Here is a 20843-nt window from a genome sequence, read left to right on the forward strand (position 1 = left end):
AACCTTACTACGCCTATGGGGCAGTCCCTGGGGGTATACTCCCACTTCCTGCTATAGGCACTCAGTTTTTTTCTGCCTAGTCAGGCGTAAGGACCGAGTTCCTTGCTGGAATCTCTGGTCCTAGCATTTTTTCCTTTTTAAACATATTTTGTTCCCCTTTTTTGTTTTCTGTTCCTGCGAGAACTACAATCAACTGCTGAACTGGGCGATGCACTGGATATTCTAGATCCTTACGGTTTGCCCTCCACGCTAGGTCAGCCACGACACAGCCCCACTGGATGGGGGCTGGCCGGCGAGTTAAACGTCTTGCGAGGAGGACCTGGTTACGGCTCGAGTTGCAGTGTACCTCTGGCCCGCAGCACCCTCAGTCCAAGATGGTGCAGTGGTCTGCCTGGAGTGGTGTCCACCCAGCTTCCATGGTGTGATAAGTTGTGTCCCCCTTTCACTGATAGCCTGGGGGCGTGGGCCCCTCCCTGAGATTATTGGGCCCCCCCCCCCCCGAGTTCCCCTCCTTTCCGCAGAGTGCCCCCCTCTTTTTTTTTTTTTTTTTTTTTTTTTGGAGTCCTGCTGTGGACCACCCCCCATTTGTTCACACCTAGCTACCCCCCCAGGGGTGTCCATACAGTCCTGGCTGTTTTGGGGTAAAACGGCTCTCCCTCTTCTGCTATAGCAGCAACTTGGTGGGCTGGGACCTGTGGTGTCACTTGTGCAGCAGTGGGGATTTTTTTCCTATCTGCTAAGGTAGTCCCTGGGTTACCCATGGAGCCCCTGGGGCATGTTTCACCACCTGACCCTCTCTCAGAGGCTGCGGGGCCCTCCGGGGCTAAGTCCGCTTTGTCTGCTATGACAGCGGTCCTGGAGTCAATAGTGTCCAAGGTGGATATTCGCCTGCATCCCTTGTCTCCTCAGATTCTGAGGTTGATTTGGCCACCACCGTTGCGAGTCTCCTTACTGGGTCTGCGTCCACACACCCTGAGTGCTCTGATAGTAAGGATGATTCCTCTTCCACTACAGCCGCGCACGAAAAAGTGCTAGTGGATGCACTGATTGTAGCAGTGTGGGAAAGTTTAACACTGGAGGACGCTGCTGCTTCAGCGTTAGAGGGGCTGGTACGTTTTGATACCCGCAAATACTCTACGACGACAAGGGTGTTTCGTTTTCCTGTCTATTTTGACAAAATTGGTCAGTGGTGTTCAACTAAATGCAATGTCTGGGTGCCAAAGCTTTTCGTTAGAAGGGTACCCTTTTGAAGAGTCCCTGTTAAAGCGGACAGTCCCACCTATGTGTTGCCTTCCTTGTGTCCTAAGCCTAAACACCCTAAAGAGGTTACCTTACATTCCCTGGATGTGATTTGGGCAGTCAGGGTGTATCTGGCGGTGACGGAGTTGTTTAGGAAATCTAACTCCCTATTTGTCCTTATGGATGGACCTTGTAAAGGGCTGGCTGCATCTGCTGCGTCCATTTCCATATAGATCAGGCAGATGGTTGTAAGGGCCTATTTTATTAAGGCTTGGGGATCCTCATTTCCCTGTTAATGCGTATTCTACAAGGGCACTTAGTCCCTCTTGGGCCTTTCGTCATCAGGCGTCCTTAGTGCAGGTCTGCAAGGCGGCCACCTTGGTCGTCTGTGCACATTTTTACAAAATTTTATAAAGTGGATGTATTGGCATCTGTGGATGCTGCATTTGGCCACAAGGTTTTGCATGCTGCTGTTTGAGGACTAGTCCTCTTTGAGCATGTCATTTTCAGGTGAGCTCCAGTTGTTCTTGGTTGAGCTCTTGTTACCTGGTTTTCTAGGTTTAGCCGTTTGGGGAGTTTTTTCTGCTGTGTCTTTCCCACCCCTTATGGTTGACACTGCTTTGGGACGTCCCAATGGTCGAGAAGATCTTGAGCTGTGTCTGTCAATGAATGGAAGAGAAAATTAGATTTTTGTCTTACTGTAAAATCCTTTTCTCTGATGTTCATTGAAGGACACAGTACCCACTCCTCTATTGAGTTGGGTTATATATTCTTCTGACACTGCTTGCAACAGTTTTGTTGGGTTATATATATATGTTGGGTTATATATTCTTCTGACACTGCTTGCAACAAAACTGAGTGGCCTATAGCAGGAAGTGGGAGTATACACCCAGGGACTGCCCCATAGGCGTGGTAAAGTTTTCTTCCTACCTAGTGTCCTACCCCTGAGGGGGCAGCATAGCCCAATGGTCTAGAAGATCTAGAGCTGTGTCAGTCAATGAACATCAGAAAAAAGGATTTTACGGTAAGACAAAAATCAGATTTTTAAAGTGGTTGTAAATAAACCCTGAGGTTTTTTTTTTTTTTTTTTTTAGTGCAGGCAGCTAGTGCAGTGTTTCTGAACATTTTTTCACTCAAGCCACCCTTTAAAATTCTGCACAATCTTGAGGCACAAACCAGTAAACCGTGTATGCAGAGTTTTGAAAAACTACTTGGGCACTACAATCGGTATACGAGAGGTTACATATAAACACTTAGGTAGAAGGATCATGATTAAATTGATTTTGCCTGCCACAGATAAAGGGAGCTTGGTCCAAATAGTAACTTTATTTTTGATCATTAGGAGTAGAGGATCTAGATTAAGGCTTAGAGCTGTCGCAGTTGATAATGTAATGTTTATCCCAAGGTATTAAAAGGAGGACACAATTTTAGGGGACTGACTGGTTCCTCCCCAGCAAAGGCCTCAGGGTGTAAGGGCATCAAGGCTGACTTCTGCCAATTAATTTCCTATCACCCATGGAAATGCCCTTGATGAGGGTAGACTATCGAAATCTTAGTGCCAATGTTTCAATAGGTTCTGCGAATAACAAAGGGGACATGGGGACACCATTGACAGGTACCTTTATGTAATGAAATAGGCGTGGATAATAGACTATTTACCAATAATTGGGATACAGGATAGAAACCCATTGTTGGAATTTCTCCCCGAATCCGAAGGACCGCAGTGCTGCCTGCAGAAAGGCCACTCTATTGAATCAAATGCTTTGGCCATATCTAACGACGTCAGCACACTAGTTTCAGGTAAATATTCTCTTAGCTATACAATAAGCTGCGTCCTTATAATATTAATAGACGTGGACTTTCCAGGCATAAAGTCGGTTTGATCTGGCTTTATAATGCGAAGTATTACAGGGTTGAGGCAGTTTGCCAATATTTCAGCAAGATTTTTTATTTATTTTTTAACTTTTTATTGAAGAAGTATTCATGGTTACAGCAAACATGACACTAAGACCCCGTTCAGACAGGGGCGACACGACTTGATAGGGCGACCTGTGAAGTCACGGTGCACAGCGTGCACCACGACCTCGGCGCGACTTACACGGACTTCATATCATGAAGTCAATGCAAGTCGCCTCCAGGTCGCCCCAAAGTAGTACAGGACCCTTTTTCTAAGTCGGAGCGACTTGTGTCGCTCCTGTTAGAACGGGTCCTGTGCTAATCAATGGCGAGCGACCCATCGCTTTTATGTCAGTGTCAAATATATAGCATTCACATTTTCACAGTATTAATGTACATACAAGTTATTAGATGGAACCAGCATCCTGAGGTCCGCAAAGTATTATAGCCACTAGACTCAATGTTGAATAGGGAGCAAATTGACTAGCAAGAATTTTATAGTCTATATTGAGCAAGGAAATGGGATGGTAAGAGACACAATCCGTAGGGTCCTTCTCGGGTTTCGGCATCAATATCACTGTGGCTGAATACATAGACGGCGACAGTCTACCCTCCTGAAATGCCTTGGAAAAGATTTGTGTTCGAATAGGTGCTATAATGTCCAGGTATCTGCAGTAAACCTCCAGGGTAAGGCCAGCCGATCCGGATGCTTTCCCAGCTGTCAAGGAGTCCACAACTTCTCTCACATCATCCTCTGTTATGTCTGCATCCAATACTGATACCTGTTCTCGTGTTAATGTAGGAAATTGTAAATCTCCCAAGTACTCTGCGATATCTTGACTAGTATTTGTCTGAGTAGTATTGTACATGTCTGTATAAAAACTAATGGAAGCACATAAGTATATCCCCAGCCTCACATGACTCAGTCCCATCAGCCTGTACAATTTTAGTTACCACAGAACTGAACATCTGTTGTCTAAGTTGTCAATTTTTTGTCACATTTTGTTGGAAAATTAGGAATTGGAAATTTTTTTTTTTTTTTTTTACATGTTTACTGTTACCAGAGTAGTATAGCCTCACCATATGACTGCTGTGGCAATGATCAGGGACACTGACTGGTGACATCATGTTTAAAAAAAAAAAAAAAAATTCTGATCACCTCTCCGGAGGTTATTAGGATTTTTGTTTTCCACCATGATTGCTTATAACGGTGATGATCTGATTACTGTTTTAAGCAACAATTTTTAAGAATGACCTCTATTCATGTGCCAATGTGTACTATTGTGATAGCTGTGATTGGCCACAGCTGTCACATGGTACAGGTCTTTTTTTTATTGGCTCCTGTACCATGTGATCACATGGTACCAGAGCTGGCCCGGACACAGCGCGGGACACTGCACAGGCATGCCTGTGCTAATTGGAAGTCAAAGGCTTGATGTTACCCAGCCCATTGCCCGGATTATAAAGGTTCATGGTCAGATTAAGGAGCGAGCCCAAGCGCTAACCAGTCAACCATTACAGATATTTGGACCTAAAGGTTGTTTATACATCCATCAAAGGGAACTGGCTGCTACTACTCCAAATGACAGCTCAATATCTGTTCTTGGGTCAGAAGATGCCACTACATGTCACATTATAGTGCTCAGGCACACAGCTGGTCACATTCCCTATGTTCTCAGCTGCATAACAGCTGGGGGAAGAGCAGCAACAGTACACTGAGCTTACCCAGTTAAAGGCTCTGCAGGGAGGGTGTGTCAGGACAAGTCTGATCATTGGATCAGAGCAGGCCAAGTTCCCAGCACAGCTATCTTCCATATCTTTATATGTGTGGACTGCATTGTCCACGTACGAGTAACGTAGGAGCAGGATATTCTGGATAAGAAGCCGAGGAGAGGTCTGATCCACCCATTTAAAGGGATCACAGGCGTTGGGGGTCCTTTGTGACCTGCCATAATCTGGTAAGAGGCAACGTGTGGCACACACCAGCACCTGGAGCACTATAGATCTAAGCAATCAAGTTTACACAAGCACTCCTTTGTTGCATGAATTGCTCAGGATTACCAAATATATTAGAGACACTTTAATCACATTTTTTAGAGCACTGTAAATCTAATGTTGATATAATTTAAAGGTATATTTCTCTATCGCTCATTGACAGACGTAGTCCTCGGTGATACAGCACCTTCGGGTTATGTTGCCTCCACAGGAGCAGGACTAGACAGGAAATTAAAATGCTCTGGCCACACCCTAGGGGCAGTCCCAGAGGGTATATCCTCTCTCTCTCTCTGCCTCAGCAAATCAGTTATTTTCTGTCTAGTTAGGAGTAAGGACCTAGATACCTTGCTGGGATCTTCGGTCCTGGCAAGATTTTTTTCTTAAAAGATTTTTTAGACAGCTTTTTTTTTCTCCAGTGTTCCTGTGAGATCTTCAAGCAAGAAAGCTGAACTGGGCGACGGGCTGGATGTTGAGATCCGGTGGTCACCCCAGTTCAGCCTATGAGCGCGTGCAGGCCATAGCTCCGCGCTGGGTCGGCCGCGACAAAGTCCCATTAAGGGACTGACCCTGCGAGTTAAACGTCTCGCTGAAACGCCAAAGACCATGAGTCACGGCGTCCATATCGGTCGACAGCCCTCCCGCCCCGGTGGAGAGGGGTACTGTCAGGAGTTGGTGCCCGCCTGGTTCCGGTATGGTGAGTAGTATGTTCCCTTTTTTCCCCTGACGGGTCTTGTGGTGAACGCGGGCCCCTCTCTGTATGGTAAGATAGAGTCCCCCTCTATCCTATAACATGACACAGATCCCCCTACTTTGAGTGTGATTTTATGTGCAAAGAGCCAGGAGGCTTGGTTTGGGAGCTAACAATCTAATTGTATACATGTTTAAAAGATTGTAATCAGTGGCATTCTGGGAATCTTACGGTGATAAGAATAAGGTACCTACCAGTCAGAAGCCACGGACATGTAGACTGCCTTCCTAAATCAGATCTCCAGCTATAAGCAGGCCTTCCGAACTGCCATGCGGTCCGCCAGGGCCGGTACCGCCAACCACGCCAAATCCCCATGCAGAGAGAGTGTTGTGTGCCCTGCAGCACACCGCTATTCAGTACAGGCCGCCGACATTTTTTTTTTTTTTGCTGGATTGCACGAGCCGCCATTTTGGCGTAGCCTCGTGTCTCCAGCATGGGGGCGGCCATGTTTGAGGTGATCCAAACACCTCGTGGAGCTAGGGGAGGCGCCGGAAGGCGTGCAGAGGGGCGGAGCCGCCTCCTTTCTTCCTGGGCAGCCAGCCAAAAGACTTCCTGTTTGTCAAGACAGCGCTGTAACCTGTTGCAGTTTAACTCTGAGCATCAAGTGGTGAGCCTGGGGGTCTATCTCTCTCTCTCTCGATCGATAGGGATCCCTAGCAGGTAACACTAAGGGGCTTTTGTGGCGCTGGGGGTCTGAAAAAAAAAAAAAAAAAAGTTTTTTATTTTTGAATTATATTATCCAGGAAGTGACTGGAATTATCATGGACCCTGCCACACATATTCCCCCACCTGTTTCCCTCGAGGGGGCCATGGGACCCGCCGGTGCACAGAGTGTAGAGGCATTTACAGCAATTTTGGAGTCTATGGTGGCTCGGGTGGAGGCGGCCTGTCAGGGACGGGGGTCAAGGAAGCGACCCCCGCCTACCCCTATACTATCTGACACCTCTGACTCAGATTCAGAGATGGTCCCTGCAGTTGCAGGTCCCTCTGCAAGGGCTGTTACCTCAGGTAAAGCTCCCTCAGACAGTGAGGAGGACGTTTCTTCTCCCGCTATAATTCAGGAAGAAGCATTGGTGGACGCACTAGTTGTGGCAGTGCAGGAAACCTTAAAACTTGAGGTTTTACCGGCAGAGGCAACTGAAACAGAGATTCCTTTTGGTACTAACAAGCCCATCAAAACGGTGAAGGTTTTTCCTGTACCCAAGTGTTTTGGTAATAAGATTAAAGGAGAATGGGAGCATTCTAAACGTACCTTTACTATTTCCAAGCGTATTGCTAGACGCTATCCGTTTGAGGAATCCATCATTAAGAAATGGACGGTACCACCAGTGGTGGATCCACCTATTTCCAGGCTGAATAAAGCCACGGTTATCCCAGTGGAGGACACTTCGTCCTTTAAGGATCCGGTGGATCGAAAGATGGAAGCAGAGTCCCGCACCATCTTCTCTCTGATAGGGTCAGCATTTAGACCAGTAATTGTTATTGGTCTAGTTTCCCAGACACTTACGGAATGGGCGAGAATGGTACGCCAAGACCTTAGGGGAAAAGATATTCCCCAGGAGACATCTGATTTGATGGAACAGATTATACAAGTGCTACAGTTTATCTGTGACGCAGCCTTGGACACTACTCCCCTATTAGGGCATGCATCTATGTCAGCGGTTATCCTCAGACGTGTGCTGTGGTTAAAATGCTGGTCAGCTGACCTAGGTTCCAAAAAGACCTTGACAAATCTCCCTTTTCAGGGGAATCGTCTATTTGGGGCCACCCTAGATGAAATCATTAAGGATGCCACTGGGGGCAAGAGCACTTTTTTGCCACAGGCTGCTAAAGCTAAGGGACCTCGCAACAAGCGAGGACCTTTCTTTACCGCCCATAAAGGGCGCCCGGCTGGAACAAGCGGGAAAGGCAAGACTCCTCCAGGAGGGTTCAAGAAGGGCTGGTCGGACAAACAGAGGACCAACTCAGCCAAACCCGAAGCAAAGGAGTACACAGCCTGAAGGTGCGCCCCCACCCGGTTTCAGGGTGGGGGGACGTTTTCACCGGTATTCAGGACATTAGATCGAGCATCAACTACTACTACCGGTGCGATTCTTCCCTTCCAACATTTAAGTACTACAGGAAGCGGTAGTTACCGTTCCCTGAATAGATCTTTTCCTTTACCTTTTCCTAAGATTAGTCCCAATGCCTCACAGGAATCGGATCTGGTTGACCAGACAGGCCAAGAAGCCTCTAGTCGGGTGACTTCGGTCCCTGAGGTTCAACCAGAAAAGATCACCCTTCCTGATAACAATCAGGTATCTGATAAATGTGTGGGAACAGAAAACGACCAGACTTTCTCGGATGGTCGGGACCAGATACCTCTAGGGACGCCTGGTTCAGATCCAATCAGCGCCAGTGGTCCTAGAAATTCTAGGCTGGCCTCGTCAAGCCGGCCTGGCCGACTTGGACATGCTAATCGCAGACGTTCCGTGGGAACTTCGTCTCAGGGAGTGTCTGTGGTCTCAAGGACCAATTTACCATCGTGCTTTACAGTCGCTGGTTTTAATGGCCTGGCCATTGAGACCCAAGTACTGAAGGACAGAGGTTTGTCTGCTTCAGTCATTCCTACCCTTATTAAAGCAAGGAAAGCGACTTCCAGCAAGGTCTATTATCACACATGGAAGACTTATATTGCGTGGTGCGAATCTTTAGGATTTCCTCCACGTACCTATTCGGTGACTCGAATATTGGCTTTTTTGCAACAAGGGGTTGAGCAGAAGCTAGCCTTGAGCACCATCAAGGGTCAAGTTTTAGCATTAGCAATCTTCTTTCAGAAACCTTTAGCTACCAAGTCCTTGGTGCGTAATTTCATCCAGGGGGTGCGGCACCTGGCTCCACCAGTCCGCGCGCCCTTACCGCCCTGGGATCTTAATTTAGTTTTGTCGGTTCTACAGAAACCTCCCTTTGAAAACATCAGGGAGATTCCCTTGCTTACTTTATCCCAGAAGGTGGCCTTCTTGGTGGCTATCACTTCTGCTCGCAGGGTGTCAGAACTGGCTGCATTATCATGCCAGTCCCCATACCTAGTGATTCATAGGGATAAGGTAGTACTTCATCCTAAGCCATCCTTTCTTCCTAAGGTGGTTTCAGATTTTCATCTGAATGAAGATATTGTACTACCTTCCTTGTGTCCTCAGCCCAAGCATCATCGGGAACATGCGTTGCATTCCTTAGATGTGGTTCGGGCAATCAGGGTATACCTGAAAGCTACGGAATCATTCCGTAAGACGGATTCACTTTTTGTGATCACGGATGGCCCCAGAAAGGGTTTGCCTGCATCTGCCGCGACCATTGCCAAATGGATTAGACAGACGGTGGTACAGGCTTATTCTATTAAGGGTCAGAGTCCTCCGTTTCCTGTTAGGGCGCACTCCACTCGAGCGCTCAGTACTTCCTGGGCCTTTCGCCATCAGGCGTCAGTGGTCCAGGTATGTAAGGCGGCCACCTGGTCGTCGGTACATACCTTTACAAAATTCTATAAAATTGATGTGACGGCATCGGCGGATGCTTCATTTGGCCGCAAGGTTTTGCAGGCCGCAATTTGAGGAGACCGGTGGTCTACCTCGAGGGTTTTTTTCTGTTTGAAAAAAAAAAAAAATTTTCTTTTTTGTTGAGTCTCATCATTAAGGATGAGCATTGTAAACTTCTAGTTGGCACCGGTTGGGCCTTCTAGATTGGGATTTGATTTTCATTTTCCCACCCCTCATTTGTGATACTGCTCTGGGACGTCCCGAAGGTGCTGTATCACCGAGGACTACGTCTGTCAATGAGCGATAGAGAAAAATGGATTTTTGTAAAATCTTACCGTAAAATCCTTTTCTCTTAGCTCATTGACAGACGTAGTCCCCGCCCCTCTGTTTTTGAGTTGGGTTGGGTTAAAATCTCTAAAGACTGCTTTTTGACATAACTGATTTGCTGAGGCAGAGAGAGAGAGGATATACCCTCTGGGACTGCCCCTAGGGTGTGGCCAGAGCATTTTAATTTCCTGTCTAGTCCTGCTCCTGTGGAGGCAACATAACCCGAAGGTGCTGTATCACCGAGGACTACGTCTGTCAATGAGCTAAGAGAAAAGGATTTTACGGTAAGATTTTACAAAAATCCATTTATATATTACTTGTGATTTAATTTATTTGTGGATGCACTATGAAGCACTTTTCCTGATTTGCAGTAATCTTTGCACAAGTAAAGGTTAGCACTTGCACCTTAATTTACTAAGTTGATGCACTAGTAAGCACTTTGATTTGCAATCATTTTTTTTTTTTCTTGCACCAAGTACAATACAGCACGTGCACTTTTACTATAATATTGATTATATAATTTTATTGGATTTTTATGAAAATAATTTAGTATTTGTATTTAGCACTATAAAAGATTACCAGCGCCTTTTTACCAATTATATACACCTATTTTTTGTTTTAAAACAATTAAAAGGGCAGCAGGTTTTAACATCTTTTTTAAAGGGCTAGGCGCCTTCGCAAAACTTTTATTAAGAGTTTACATAACGCTTAGATACACATATCCAGTATTCAAGTGATACTAAAAGCATATCTTTAAAAAAACAAAATTAAACGTTATACTTATTTGCTCTGTGCAGTGGTTTTGCACAGAGCAGCCCCGCTCTTTCCCTTCTCGCCATTCTGTCTCCACAGACCGCCATTCTGTCTCCACGGGGAGAGATTATGGGTGCCCGGCGGCACTCGCAGCCGCCAGACCCGTGGATCAGCTTTCCCTGCAGTGAATGGACGTGCGCGCTCCCACTCACGGTCCCGTCAAGCATCGTACAGTTACGTACGTTGTTTCGTGGGACAGACCTGGCCTGACACAGTATATGTACTGCTGGCGGTCGGCAAATGGTTAAAGGCAGACCATTTTTACTATATAAAAACAGGCGAAAGGTGTCTTCCTAAAATTTGGAGAAACAAATATAAGGCAGTATAAATAGGCAACAACAGTAGTGTTTATGGTTGGTCAATAAGTTTCACAGATTTGTCTACTTTCGTCAGGAACTTAAGCACCTTAGATATACACGTGATCAAAGGAGGTATATTACTTCTGGCGGCATAAATAAAGTCCCTTACTTTTGGCGATTTATTTTTTGGAAGACTCATACCTACTTTGTTTATGTCACTCCCTTTCTGGTGAAGGCTGTTTCTCTCCTATCAGGCCACCAGAAGTTATACATGCAAACAGGAGTGTTTTCACTCCCTGGCATGTCCTCTAATGCAGTCCTGCCAGGATTGCCACTGTTGCACTTTGATGGCAAAAAAAGGGTGTTCAGAAAGCCAACGTGGCAATTGACGTGTTTTCTTTTCTAGGCACAGCTAAATGCAGCTAGGAAAGAGTGGGATTCGCAGCATTTGAAGGAATTAAAGGAAAGAATGGAATGGGAGGAGGAAGAACATGAATTGCTGCTGACATACACAAGGGAAGATGCTTATAATATGGTAAAATCTAAAGCAAAATTTGTATAGAAGTGAAAAATTGAGTACAGTGCCACAGATATTTTAAAGATGAAATGTTATACATTTTAGTTTGGAACATGGCATCTGCTGAAAACATATTGCACTCTGTTATGGTAATGTCTAAAGCAAAATTTTTTAAATTTTTAAATTCTAATTTTGCACTTGGCATCTGCTAGGAATATATCACACTTGCAAACTGTGGCATTTAATGTAAATTTTTAAAACCTATCATACTTGTTTTCATGCAAGCCACACAGCTTTCACCCAAGAGTCCCACATTTTTCTATCTGGATTCAATTGGGAAAATGTGATTCATGGGTGAAAGCTTTTTGAATTTTGTGTGAAAACCTTTTTGAATAGACCATTCTCTACATTACAGTAAAAAAGAAGTACTTGTATTTGATAGTTATGAGCAATAGTAGATGCAAGTATTGGTAATTTTCAGGAATGCAATGTAGCATATACCCTTTATACAGCCATATCTGATCCTTTTTTTTTTTTTTTTTTGCCTAGGATTTTATTTATGATGACCAAGAAGGACGAACAGAAATAATGCCAGTGAGTTATGTCACATTATTTGTTTGACTATTTATTCCCTAATGTTTGGTCAGATTTGAGTGCACTGGCAGCCTCATTGGTATTTACTAATTTTCATAGATATGGACACCACCAACTCCTCCTCAAGATGAAAATGACATTTATATAGATTCTGTGATGTGTTTGATGTATGACACCAACCCCATACCAGAATTGAAACTTCCCCCTGTCTATGTGAGAAAGGAACGCAAGAGGCACAAAACTGATCCATCAGGTAAGTTCTAGTGGCTGCATGTGTAGTCTTTATATTGCATAGAACAGGTTTAGTATTTCAACAAATGCATCGTAATACTGTATATTGAAGTTTTTAGTGTCAAGTTTTATATATACAGTGGGTACGGAAAGTATTCAGACCCCCTTAAATTTTCACTCTTTGTTATATTGCAGCCATTTTCTAAAATCATTTAAGTTCATTCTTCTTCCTCATGAATGTACACATAGCACCCCATACTGACAGAAAAACACAGAATTGTTGACATTGTTGCAGATTTATTAAAAAAGAAAAACTGAAATATCACATGGTCCTAAGTATTCAGACCCTTTGCTGTGACACTCATATATTTAACTCAGGTGCTTTCCATTTCTTCTGATCATCCTTGAGATGGTTCTACACCTTCATTTCTACACCTTCGAGTCCAGCTGTGTTTGATTATACTGATTGGACTTAATTAGGAAAGCCACACACCTGTCTATATAAGACCTTCCAGATCACAATGCATGTCAGAGCAAATGAGAATCATGAGGTCAAAGGAACTGCCTGAAGAGCTCAGAGACAGAATTGTGGCAAGGCACAGATCTGGCCAAGGTTACAAAAAGATTTCTGCTGCACTTAAGGTTCCTAAGAGCACAGTGGCCTCCATAATCCTCAAATGGAAGACGTTTGGGACGACCAGAACCCTTCCTAGAGCTGGCCGTCCGGCCAAACTGAGCTATCGGGGGAGAAGAGCCTTGGTGAGAGAGGTAAAGAAGAACCCAAAGATCACTGTGGCTGAGCTCCAGAGATGCAGTCAGGAGATGGGAGTGGCCCCGACGGAAGCCTCTCCTCAGTGTAAGACACATGAAAGCCCGCATGGTGTTTGCTAAAAAACATCTGAAGGACTCCAAGATGGTGAGAAATAAGATTCTCTGGTCTGATGAGACCAAAATATAACTTTTTGGCCTTAATTCTAAGCGGTATGTGTGGAGAAAACCAGGCACTGCTCATCACCTGTCCAATACAGTCCCAACAGTGAAGCATGGTGGTGGCAGCATCATGCTGTGGGGGTGTTTTTCAGCTGCAGGGACAGGACGACTGGTTGCAATCGAGGGAAAGATGAATGCGGCCAAGTACAGGGATATCCTGGACAAAAACCTTCTCCAGAGTGCTCTGGACCTCAGAGTTTACCTTCCAACAAGACAATGACCCTAAGCACACAGCTAAAATAACGAAGGAGTGGCTTCACAACAACTCCGTGACTGTTCTTGAATGGCCCAGCCAGAGCCCTGACTTAAACCCAATTGAGCATCTCTGGAGAGACCTAAAAATGGCTGTCCACCAACGTTTACCATCCAACCTGACAGAACTGGAGAGGATCTGCAAGGAGGAATGGCAGAGGATCCCCAAATCCAGGTGTGAAAGACTTGTTGCATCTTTCCCAAAAAGACTCCTGGCTGTATTAGATCAAAAGGGGGCTTCTACTAAATACTGAGCAAAGGGTCTGAATACTTAGGACCATGGGATATTTCGGTTTTTCTTTTTTAATAAATCTGCAACAATGTCACCAATTCTGTGTTTTTCTGTCAGTATGGGGTGCTATGTGTACATTTATGAGGAAGAAGAATGAACTTAAATGATTTTAGCAAATGGCTGCAATATAACAAAGAGTGAAAAATTTAAGGGGGTCTGAATACTTTCCGTACCCACTGTATATCTATATCTATATATCTATATATATATATATATATATATATATATATATATATATATATATATATATATATATATATATATATATATATATATATATATATATATATATATATATATATATTTTTTTTTTGTTTTGTTACAGCAGCTGGCAGAAAGAAGAAGATGAGACATGGAGAAGCTGTGGTGCCTCCTCGCTCCCTCTTTGACAGAGCTGCGCCAAATCCACTTAAGATACGCAAAGAAGGAAAGGAGCAAAAGAAGAACATTCTGCTGAAACAGCAGACCCAATTTGCAAAACCTTTGCCAACTCTCATAAAACCAATTATGGAGACGGGACCAGACAATCCTGAGTGGTTGATTAGTGAGGACTGGGCACTGCTGCAGGTAAGGTGGCTTTACTTTACGCAGCAGTATCTCTTGGATGAATAGCACTTTGGCAGCATTTCATAACTTTGATTGTTGATCATATCCGTATATTTTAAAAGAAAAATAGCTAACGTATTTTTTATTCAGCCTTTAAGTCACTACTGACCATGTATATTTTGAAATGCAATCCCATTATTCTTTGTAGATTATTAGGCTTTTTTACAAACAGTATTTTGTTCTTGAGCTTTATGCAAATTAAATCAGGCCTGAATAACTCATCCCAAAATCTAGCTTGGGGGGGGGGGGGGTTTGAGTTCCATGTAGCTCTGATTCTCTACACCCATATTGGTTTTCTACCCCATCAGGGGGCCCTTCCTCTGGTTTATTTAAAAAATGTAGAAATCATAGGCTGCTGTCAGCTCACAACACCAGCTTTCTGCATCCCTTCTGTTTCAAACTGCATAGATCTTACATAGAAACATTCCCCCCTTCCTTTCTCAAGTGATAGGAACCCATTGAGAATCCGTTGGAAAAGGGAGAAGACTTAGTGGGGTCTCAGGAAGTTGAGGAAAGTGAATAATCTGAAGAGTCTATTCCCGAGAAGTAGGTTTTCCAGCCGAGGTGGTTCAGACCAATATAAAGAAATAATTTGAGCTTATATGGAATGTTCCCTTAAATATGCACTGTTACTGTACTGACACTGGCAGGGAAGAGGTTAACACCAGGGGGCGATCAAAGGGTTAAATGTGTCCCTAGGGGTGCTTTCTAACTGTGGGGGGATGGGCTTGCTGCGTCAACACAGAGACCTGTGTTCCTAAATAGGAGGAACACATGATCCCTGTGTTCATAACTGACAGAAGAGCAGTCTGCCCTATTTACAATGGCAGACCGCCATTCTGTATCCACGGGGAGCGATCGCGGGTACCTAGCGGCAATCGCAGCCACCAGACCCGCTGATTGGCTTCCCCTCTTGCCAATGTGCTCGCGTGCACCCCCACTAGCGGTCCCGCGAAGGGTCATACAAGTACGTTGCTTCGCGGGACAGAGCCGGACAGAGTTAGTGCAATAAAGGCTTATCTGAAGTCGACAGCTGTGATTCAACCATTTGACTTGTTATCTGTTCTTCCTGAAGAACCACAAAAAAGGTCAAGCAGCTTACAAATCTATCATTTCTAAATGGATCGGTCAGCTCATTTCTCAGGCTTTTGACCTTAAAGGAAAGGATCCACCATTTTATATAACTGCTCATTCTACCAGGGGTGTTGACACTTCCAGGGCTATTCAGCATCAACTTCTGTATAATAAAATACCGGCGGCGTTCTACGAACGTGATAAATTATACATTGCTCTTGTGACAAAAAACAATGTACATATAAATCCGTGAAAATATACGTAATCTTCTCCAATATATAAGTGAAAAAGGCCAAATTATATCATTCCCATCCATCTATCGTCTGGCCATCTTGCTATGCACCTCCACAATACGTACAAATTTCTGATGAAGTCCCACCCGGTGATACAACGTGTCAGTTGTTTTGGCCCTACCCACACTTCTACGCAAGGTAAGAGAAGTCCAGCTGGAGGAATGCTAAACACAGAAACAGGGCAGTATTCTTATATGCCAGTGTTGAAAGTTTACATTTGTGAGTAGTATTTTATTTAAAGGAATAACGCTTTTATACTGATTGGTACCACTTAGATCTGGTCTTCTTTATCTTCCACTGTTATATGAGAAAATAAGGTGTCTGTTGTACTGATTGTGGAGGAGCAATGGACGGGAGCTTTGCAAACAAGCAGGGTAAGGGATTCTTCTGGTTTGAGGGTATTTAACCTCTTTCTGTGTATGAGATATCATCTTCTGTTGAGCAGTTCTGCACGTATTGTGTCGGTGCATTACAAGATAACTGGATGGGAATTATATAATTTCTACTTTTTTTTTAACTTCTTCACGTGCGTAGATTTTGTATAATATTTTCACAGGTTTACATGTATATTGATTTTTTGATACAGAAGCAGAGTATAATTTTTCACGTTATTAGTAGCTCTGCACAGTATTTTATTATGTCTTTGATTTTAAATGTGAGTTACACACACATTTGTGACAGCAGCTTAGTTTAATTTTTTGGTAAGACTGATTGCTTATATACACATTTTGTTTTTATTTATCAAACTTCTGTAGCTCAAGTTTGTAAGGCTGCTACCCGGTCGTCTTTTTATACTTTTGATACCTTTTACCAGGTAGATGTTTGGGCCCTTGTGGATGCCATCTTTTGGAGGTGGGGCCTGCAGGCACCATTGTAAGGTTTTAACCTGTATGTGTTAAGGTTTTTGGGGCCGGCTCTCTTGTTGGTGTGTTGTCCACCTCTCATATTCAATGCTGTGGAACATCCCTATCTTAAAGGATGTGAAGATGCCCTTTGATCTGTGATTTACAATGCAGAAAATTGGAATATCTTAAAGCTGAACTCCAGAATTAATTTAACTTTAAATAGTTTGTTTAGACCAAACTAGTCTGGTCAGCATTTGGCTCTCTGGAAAAAGGGCATTCGTGAACATCCAAGATGCCTATCTGCATGTTCCCAGTTACCCACATCATCAGCGTTTTCTGCACTGCGCAGAGGCAGACCATCACTTTGGTTTGGCGCACTGCCCTTTGGCATATCCTCTGCTCCCAGAGTGTTCACAAAGGTTTTAGTACCTCTGCTTGCCTTCTCAAAACTCCCTCCAAGTCACAGGCTATCTAGATGACCTTCCTCTGAAGGACTCCTCTCCCTTCCAGCTATCAGAAAATGGCAACAGGGCAATTCAGATGTTCCAGGCCTTTGGTTAGTGATATAACGCTCAGGGATGCTGGCACCATACAGTATAAGTCACACACCTCTTTATGGAATGGCACAAGGTATTCAGTTTCTACATATCTTTTATCCAGCCTTCCCTTCACCTAGAATACTTGAATCTGGTCCTAGACACATCCCAAGGAAAAAGTATTTCACCCAGAAATAGAGTTCTTTCTTTAAACGCACATACAGGAGAACTGAGATCTAAGAGACATCTCTATCTGGAAAAAGCAGGCTCCTTTTCCCTAATTACCCATGCTCCTGTCCAGCCAAGCAATTCCCTATCCTGATAGATCACAACCCCAGCCCTAACGGTGAGGAATATCGTTGAAAAGTTATCACAAGATATGCAAGTATCTCAGGCTGGGGAGGAGTGCTCCCATCCCTGACAATCCAAGTAACCTGGTCACTGGAGGAAACCAAGCTGTGTTTGCTTTGTTTCCCACCCCTCGGTTGGACTGCTTTTGGACATTCTGAATGTTAAGGACTTCCAGTGTCCCTCAATGTATGAGAATTAAAGTAGAAATATAATAGAATTTAAAAGTGAATGTCTATTGAGAGACACAGATCTCTCCTGTGTGTGTAGACATTTTCTCGGTATTACTTTTCTACAAAAGTAAGCCATGATGGTGGAAAGGAGGGGTTAAAGTGATACGGTTTTTTTTTTTTTGTTTTTTTTTCTTTTCAATAAATTACCAAACATGTTATACTTGCCTCCTCTGTCAGTGGTTTTACACAGGGCAGCCCAGATTCTCCTCTTCTCAGGTCCCTAGCTGGAGCTCCTGGCCCCTCCCTCCTGTTGAGTGCCCCCACAGCAAGCAGCTACGTCTATCAATTCAGACATGGATCTGCTGTTCGGCCCCACCCTCTCTCACTCCTGATTGGCTAACTGAGTTTGACAGCAGAGGGAGTCAATGGCGCTGCTTCTGTGTCTCAGCCAATCAGGAGAGAGTCCTGGATGGCTGAGGCACTCATGGACATCCTTGGATAGAGAAGGGGACTCGGGTAAGTATTAGGGGGGCTACTGCACACAAAATGCTTTTGATCTTAAAGTGTTTGTTAACCCACTATACTATGATCATGCCATCTCCTCTGTTATATAATGTTATGTGTCCCTGTGTCTGCTGTATAAAAAAAATGCGGATTATTCCTTATATCAGAGCGTCTCCTGGCGCCCATGTGATGACTCTCTCTTCTGGCCAGCTGACAGCTATAGCAGGCGGGGTACTCCTGCTAGGAGTAGAGAGAGCCGAGGAGGCACGTGAGCACCGAGAGACGGTCTGAGATCTGGTATAATCAGCATTTTTTTCACCATCGTTCATTGACGGACGCAGTTCTCTCTGATTCATATCAGTACGGTAATTCTGCCCCCTACAGGAGTAGGACACTAGGCTGAAAAAAGTTCTGGCTGCGCCTATGGGCAGTCCCGGAGGGTACACCCTCTCTCTTCCTGCATAGGATGTCAGTTTTTTTCTGCCTAGTAAGGAGTTGGGACCTAGTTCCTTGCTGGGATCTTTGGTCCTGGCATATAAAGTATTTTTTTAGGTCGCTTTTTTTTAGCTAGCCTTTTTTTCTCCGGAACATTTTTTCCTGTGAGATCTTCAAACAATTATGCCGGGCTGGGCGACAGACTGGACCCCCATATCCAGTGGTCAGCCCAGTCTGGCCATCGAGCGCATGCAGACCTTAGCTCTGTCCTGGGTCGGCCGCGACATAGTCCCACTGGACGGGGACTGGCCCAGCGAGTTAAACGTCTCGCCAGGACGCACATGACAGGGTCAAGGCTTATGTCGCTGCATTCCTATTTGGCCAACAGCCCCCCTACTCCAGTGGCGTGGGGTCCTGTCAAGAGATGGCGCCCGCCTGTGTTCCCAATATGGTGAGTAAATGTCCCCACCCTTCCCTGGCGGATTTTGGGGTGCACGTGGGCCCTCTCCCTGGGACGGTCGGACCCTCACACTCCTGGGTCTCCCTCTGTCCTGTTGTGACCCCCCCCCCCTCCTCTCCCCCCCCCCCCCTACCCCTTTCCACGTGGGAGACTGTTGGGCCTACCTGAGCCTGGGGCCTAGTGTGCAGGCCGCATGGGGGGCCGGGGGAGTGCGCCGTCCACGGCGCTCAATGATCGTGCGGGGGGCCTTGGTGGGGTTTTTTCTGAAGTGGATGGGCATTTGGGGGGTCCCCCTGTGGGTCTCAATTCCCGCACGCCATTTTGTTGTAGCCTCTGTCTGCTTCTATGGGGGCAGCCATCTTGGTACAACCGTTTTTGGATGTTTTGCTGTAGATTTTTTGCTGTGAAGGACAGTGAGTCTTGAGGGTGGTCTCTCCCTCTCTGTGGGGGTACCTTAGCATGGGCCTGACCTCCGGGGGGTGCTGTAGCACTGTGGGGCCATTTAAAAAAAAGTCATTTTTTTTCATTTTTTTTTTTTGAAAGGTTAAGTATGGACCCTGCAGGCCATTTTTTCCCACCTGAACCCCTCACGGAGGTCGCAGGGCCTTCCGGATCTCCACTGTCCTTCAATGCCTTTTCGGCAGTTCGGGACGCATTTGGGCCCGGGGGGTGGTGGTAGGTGCGCTAAAACTTTTCTCCACCTACCCCTGCCTCATCTGATGTCTCGGAGTCTGAGTCTGGCTCAGCGGCTGCAGACGTGGCCCTGATTTGGGCCTCCCTGCCGGGTCTGTTACCTCGCGCCCAGTTTCCTCGGATGATGAGGATGACATTTCCACCTCCCCTGCTTCGACAGGCGCTGGTGGTTGCACTGGCTGTTTTCGGTGCGTGGCACCTTGCAATTTAGGGGGCGTAGCGGCGGCATAGAATGCATTAAAATAAAACCTTTTGACTTTTCTACCCCTTTAACCTCAGCTGGCCTACAGCTTTTGTTTGGCATTGTCCAATCTTACTGTAGAAGGCAATGACCAGAAGGTTAAAGACTTTGTGTCCCTTAATAGGCTCCAAGAAAAAGATTCTCTCTTTTTTCGTCAACGGACACAGAGCTCCATAAATCTTAACTATTGGGTTATATTGCCTCCTCCAGGAGTAGGACTAGGCAGAACAAAAAAAAACCTGCCTATGCTCATGGGCCATCCTCAGCTGGTATATAACCTCCCTCTTTGCTCTAGGTAATCAGTTTTAATCTGTCTAGTCAGGATTAAGGACCTAGGCTCCCGGCTTGGATCTCTGATCCTAGCAATTTTCTCCTTCCTTACATCTTTTTTGTTTTTTCTCTCAGGAGGTCTACAATCAATTGCCGGGCTGAGCAACGGGCTGAATAATCTAGATCCAGTGGTCCCCCCCAGCCCAGCCAGCGAGCGTGTGCAGACTGCAGCTACGTGCTAGATCTGTGTTTCTCAACTCCAGTCCTCAGGGCACACTAACAGGCCAGGTTTGCAAGAAAACTGAAATACATCACAGGTGATATAATTTGCTGCTCAGTGATTGCAGTATTCTAGTCTGCATCTCCCCAAGGTAATATTTAAAATCTGGCCTGTTAGTGTGCCCTGAGGACCGGAGTTGAGAAACACTGTGCTAGATCACCGCAAAATAGCCTCACGGACAGAAGGTGGCCCGCGAGTAAAAGGTCTCGCAGGGTCGCATACGACCAGGCTTAAGTCTGAGTCGCAGCAGTCCCTTGGCCGACAGCTCCCCTACTTTGGTGGCGAGGAGTTCTGTCTGGAGCGTTACCGGCACCATGGAAGGATAAGTACCAGTCCCCCCTCTCCCCTTTTGGTGGTTTTCTTTAGGGGTGGACACGGGT

At 45.3% G+C, this 20843-nt stretch overlaps 1 protein-coding gene across 1 annotated transcript in view; it reads left to right on the forward strand.

Moving 5' to 3' along the window:
* The window catches only part of LOC309562146 (E1A-binding protein p400-like), a 305609-nt gene that overhangs the window by 190417 nt on the left and 94349 nt on the right, over window positions 1-20843 (forward strand). The window contains exons 33-36 of the mRNA XM_082266271.1: window positions 11236-11364; window positions 11896-11940; window positions 12040-12193; window positions 14031-14272. Coding sequence (XP_082122397.1) covers window positions 11236-11364; window positions 11896-11940; window positions 12040-12193; window positions 14031-14272 — 570 coding nt within the window. The remainder of the gene's footprint in view (window positions 1-11235; window positions 11365-11895; window positions 11941-12039; window positions 12194-14030; window positions 14273-20843) is intronic.

This window comes from Pelophylax lessonae (genome assembly GCF_965119305.1).
Source record: "Pelophylax lessonae genome assembly, chromosome: 1".
NCBI lineage: Eukaryota > Metazoa > Chordata > Amphibia > Anura > Ranidae > Pelophylax > Pelophylax lessonae.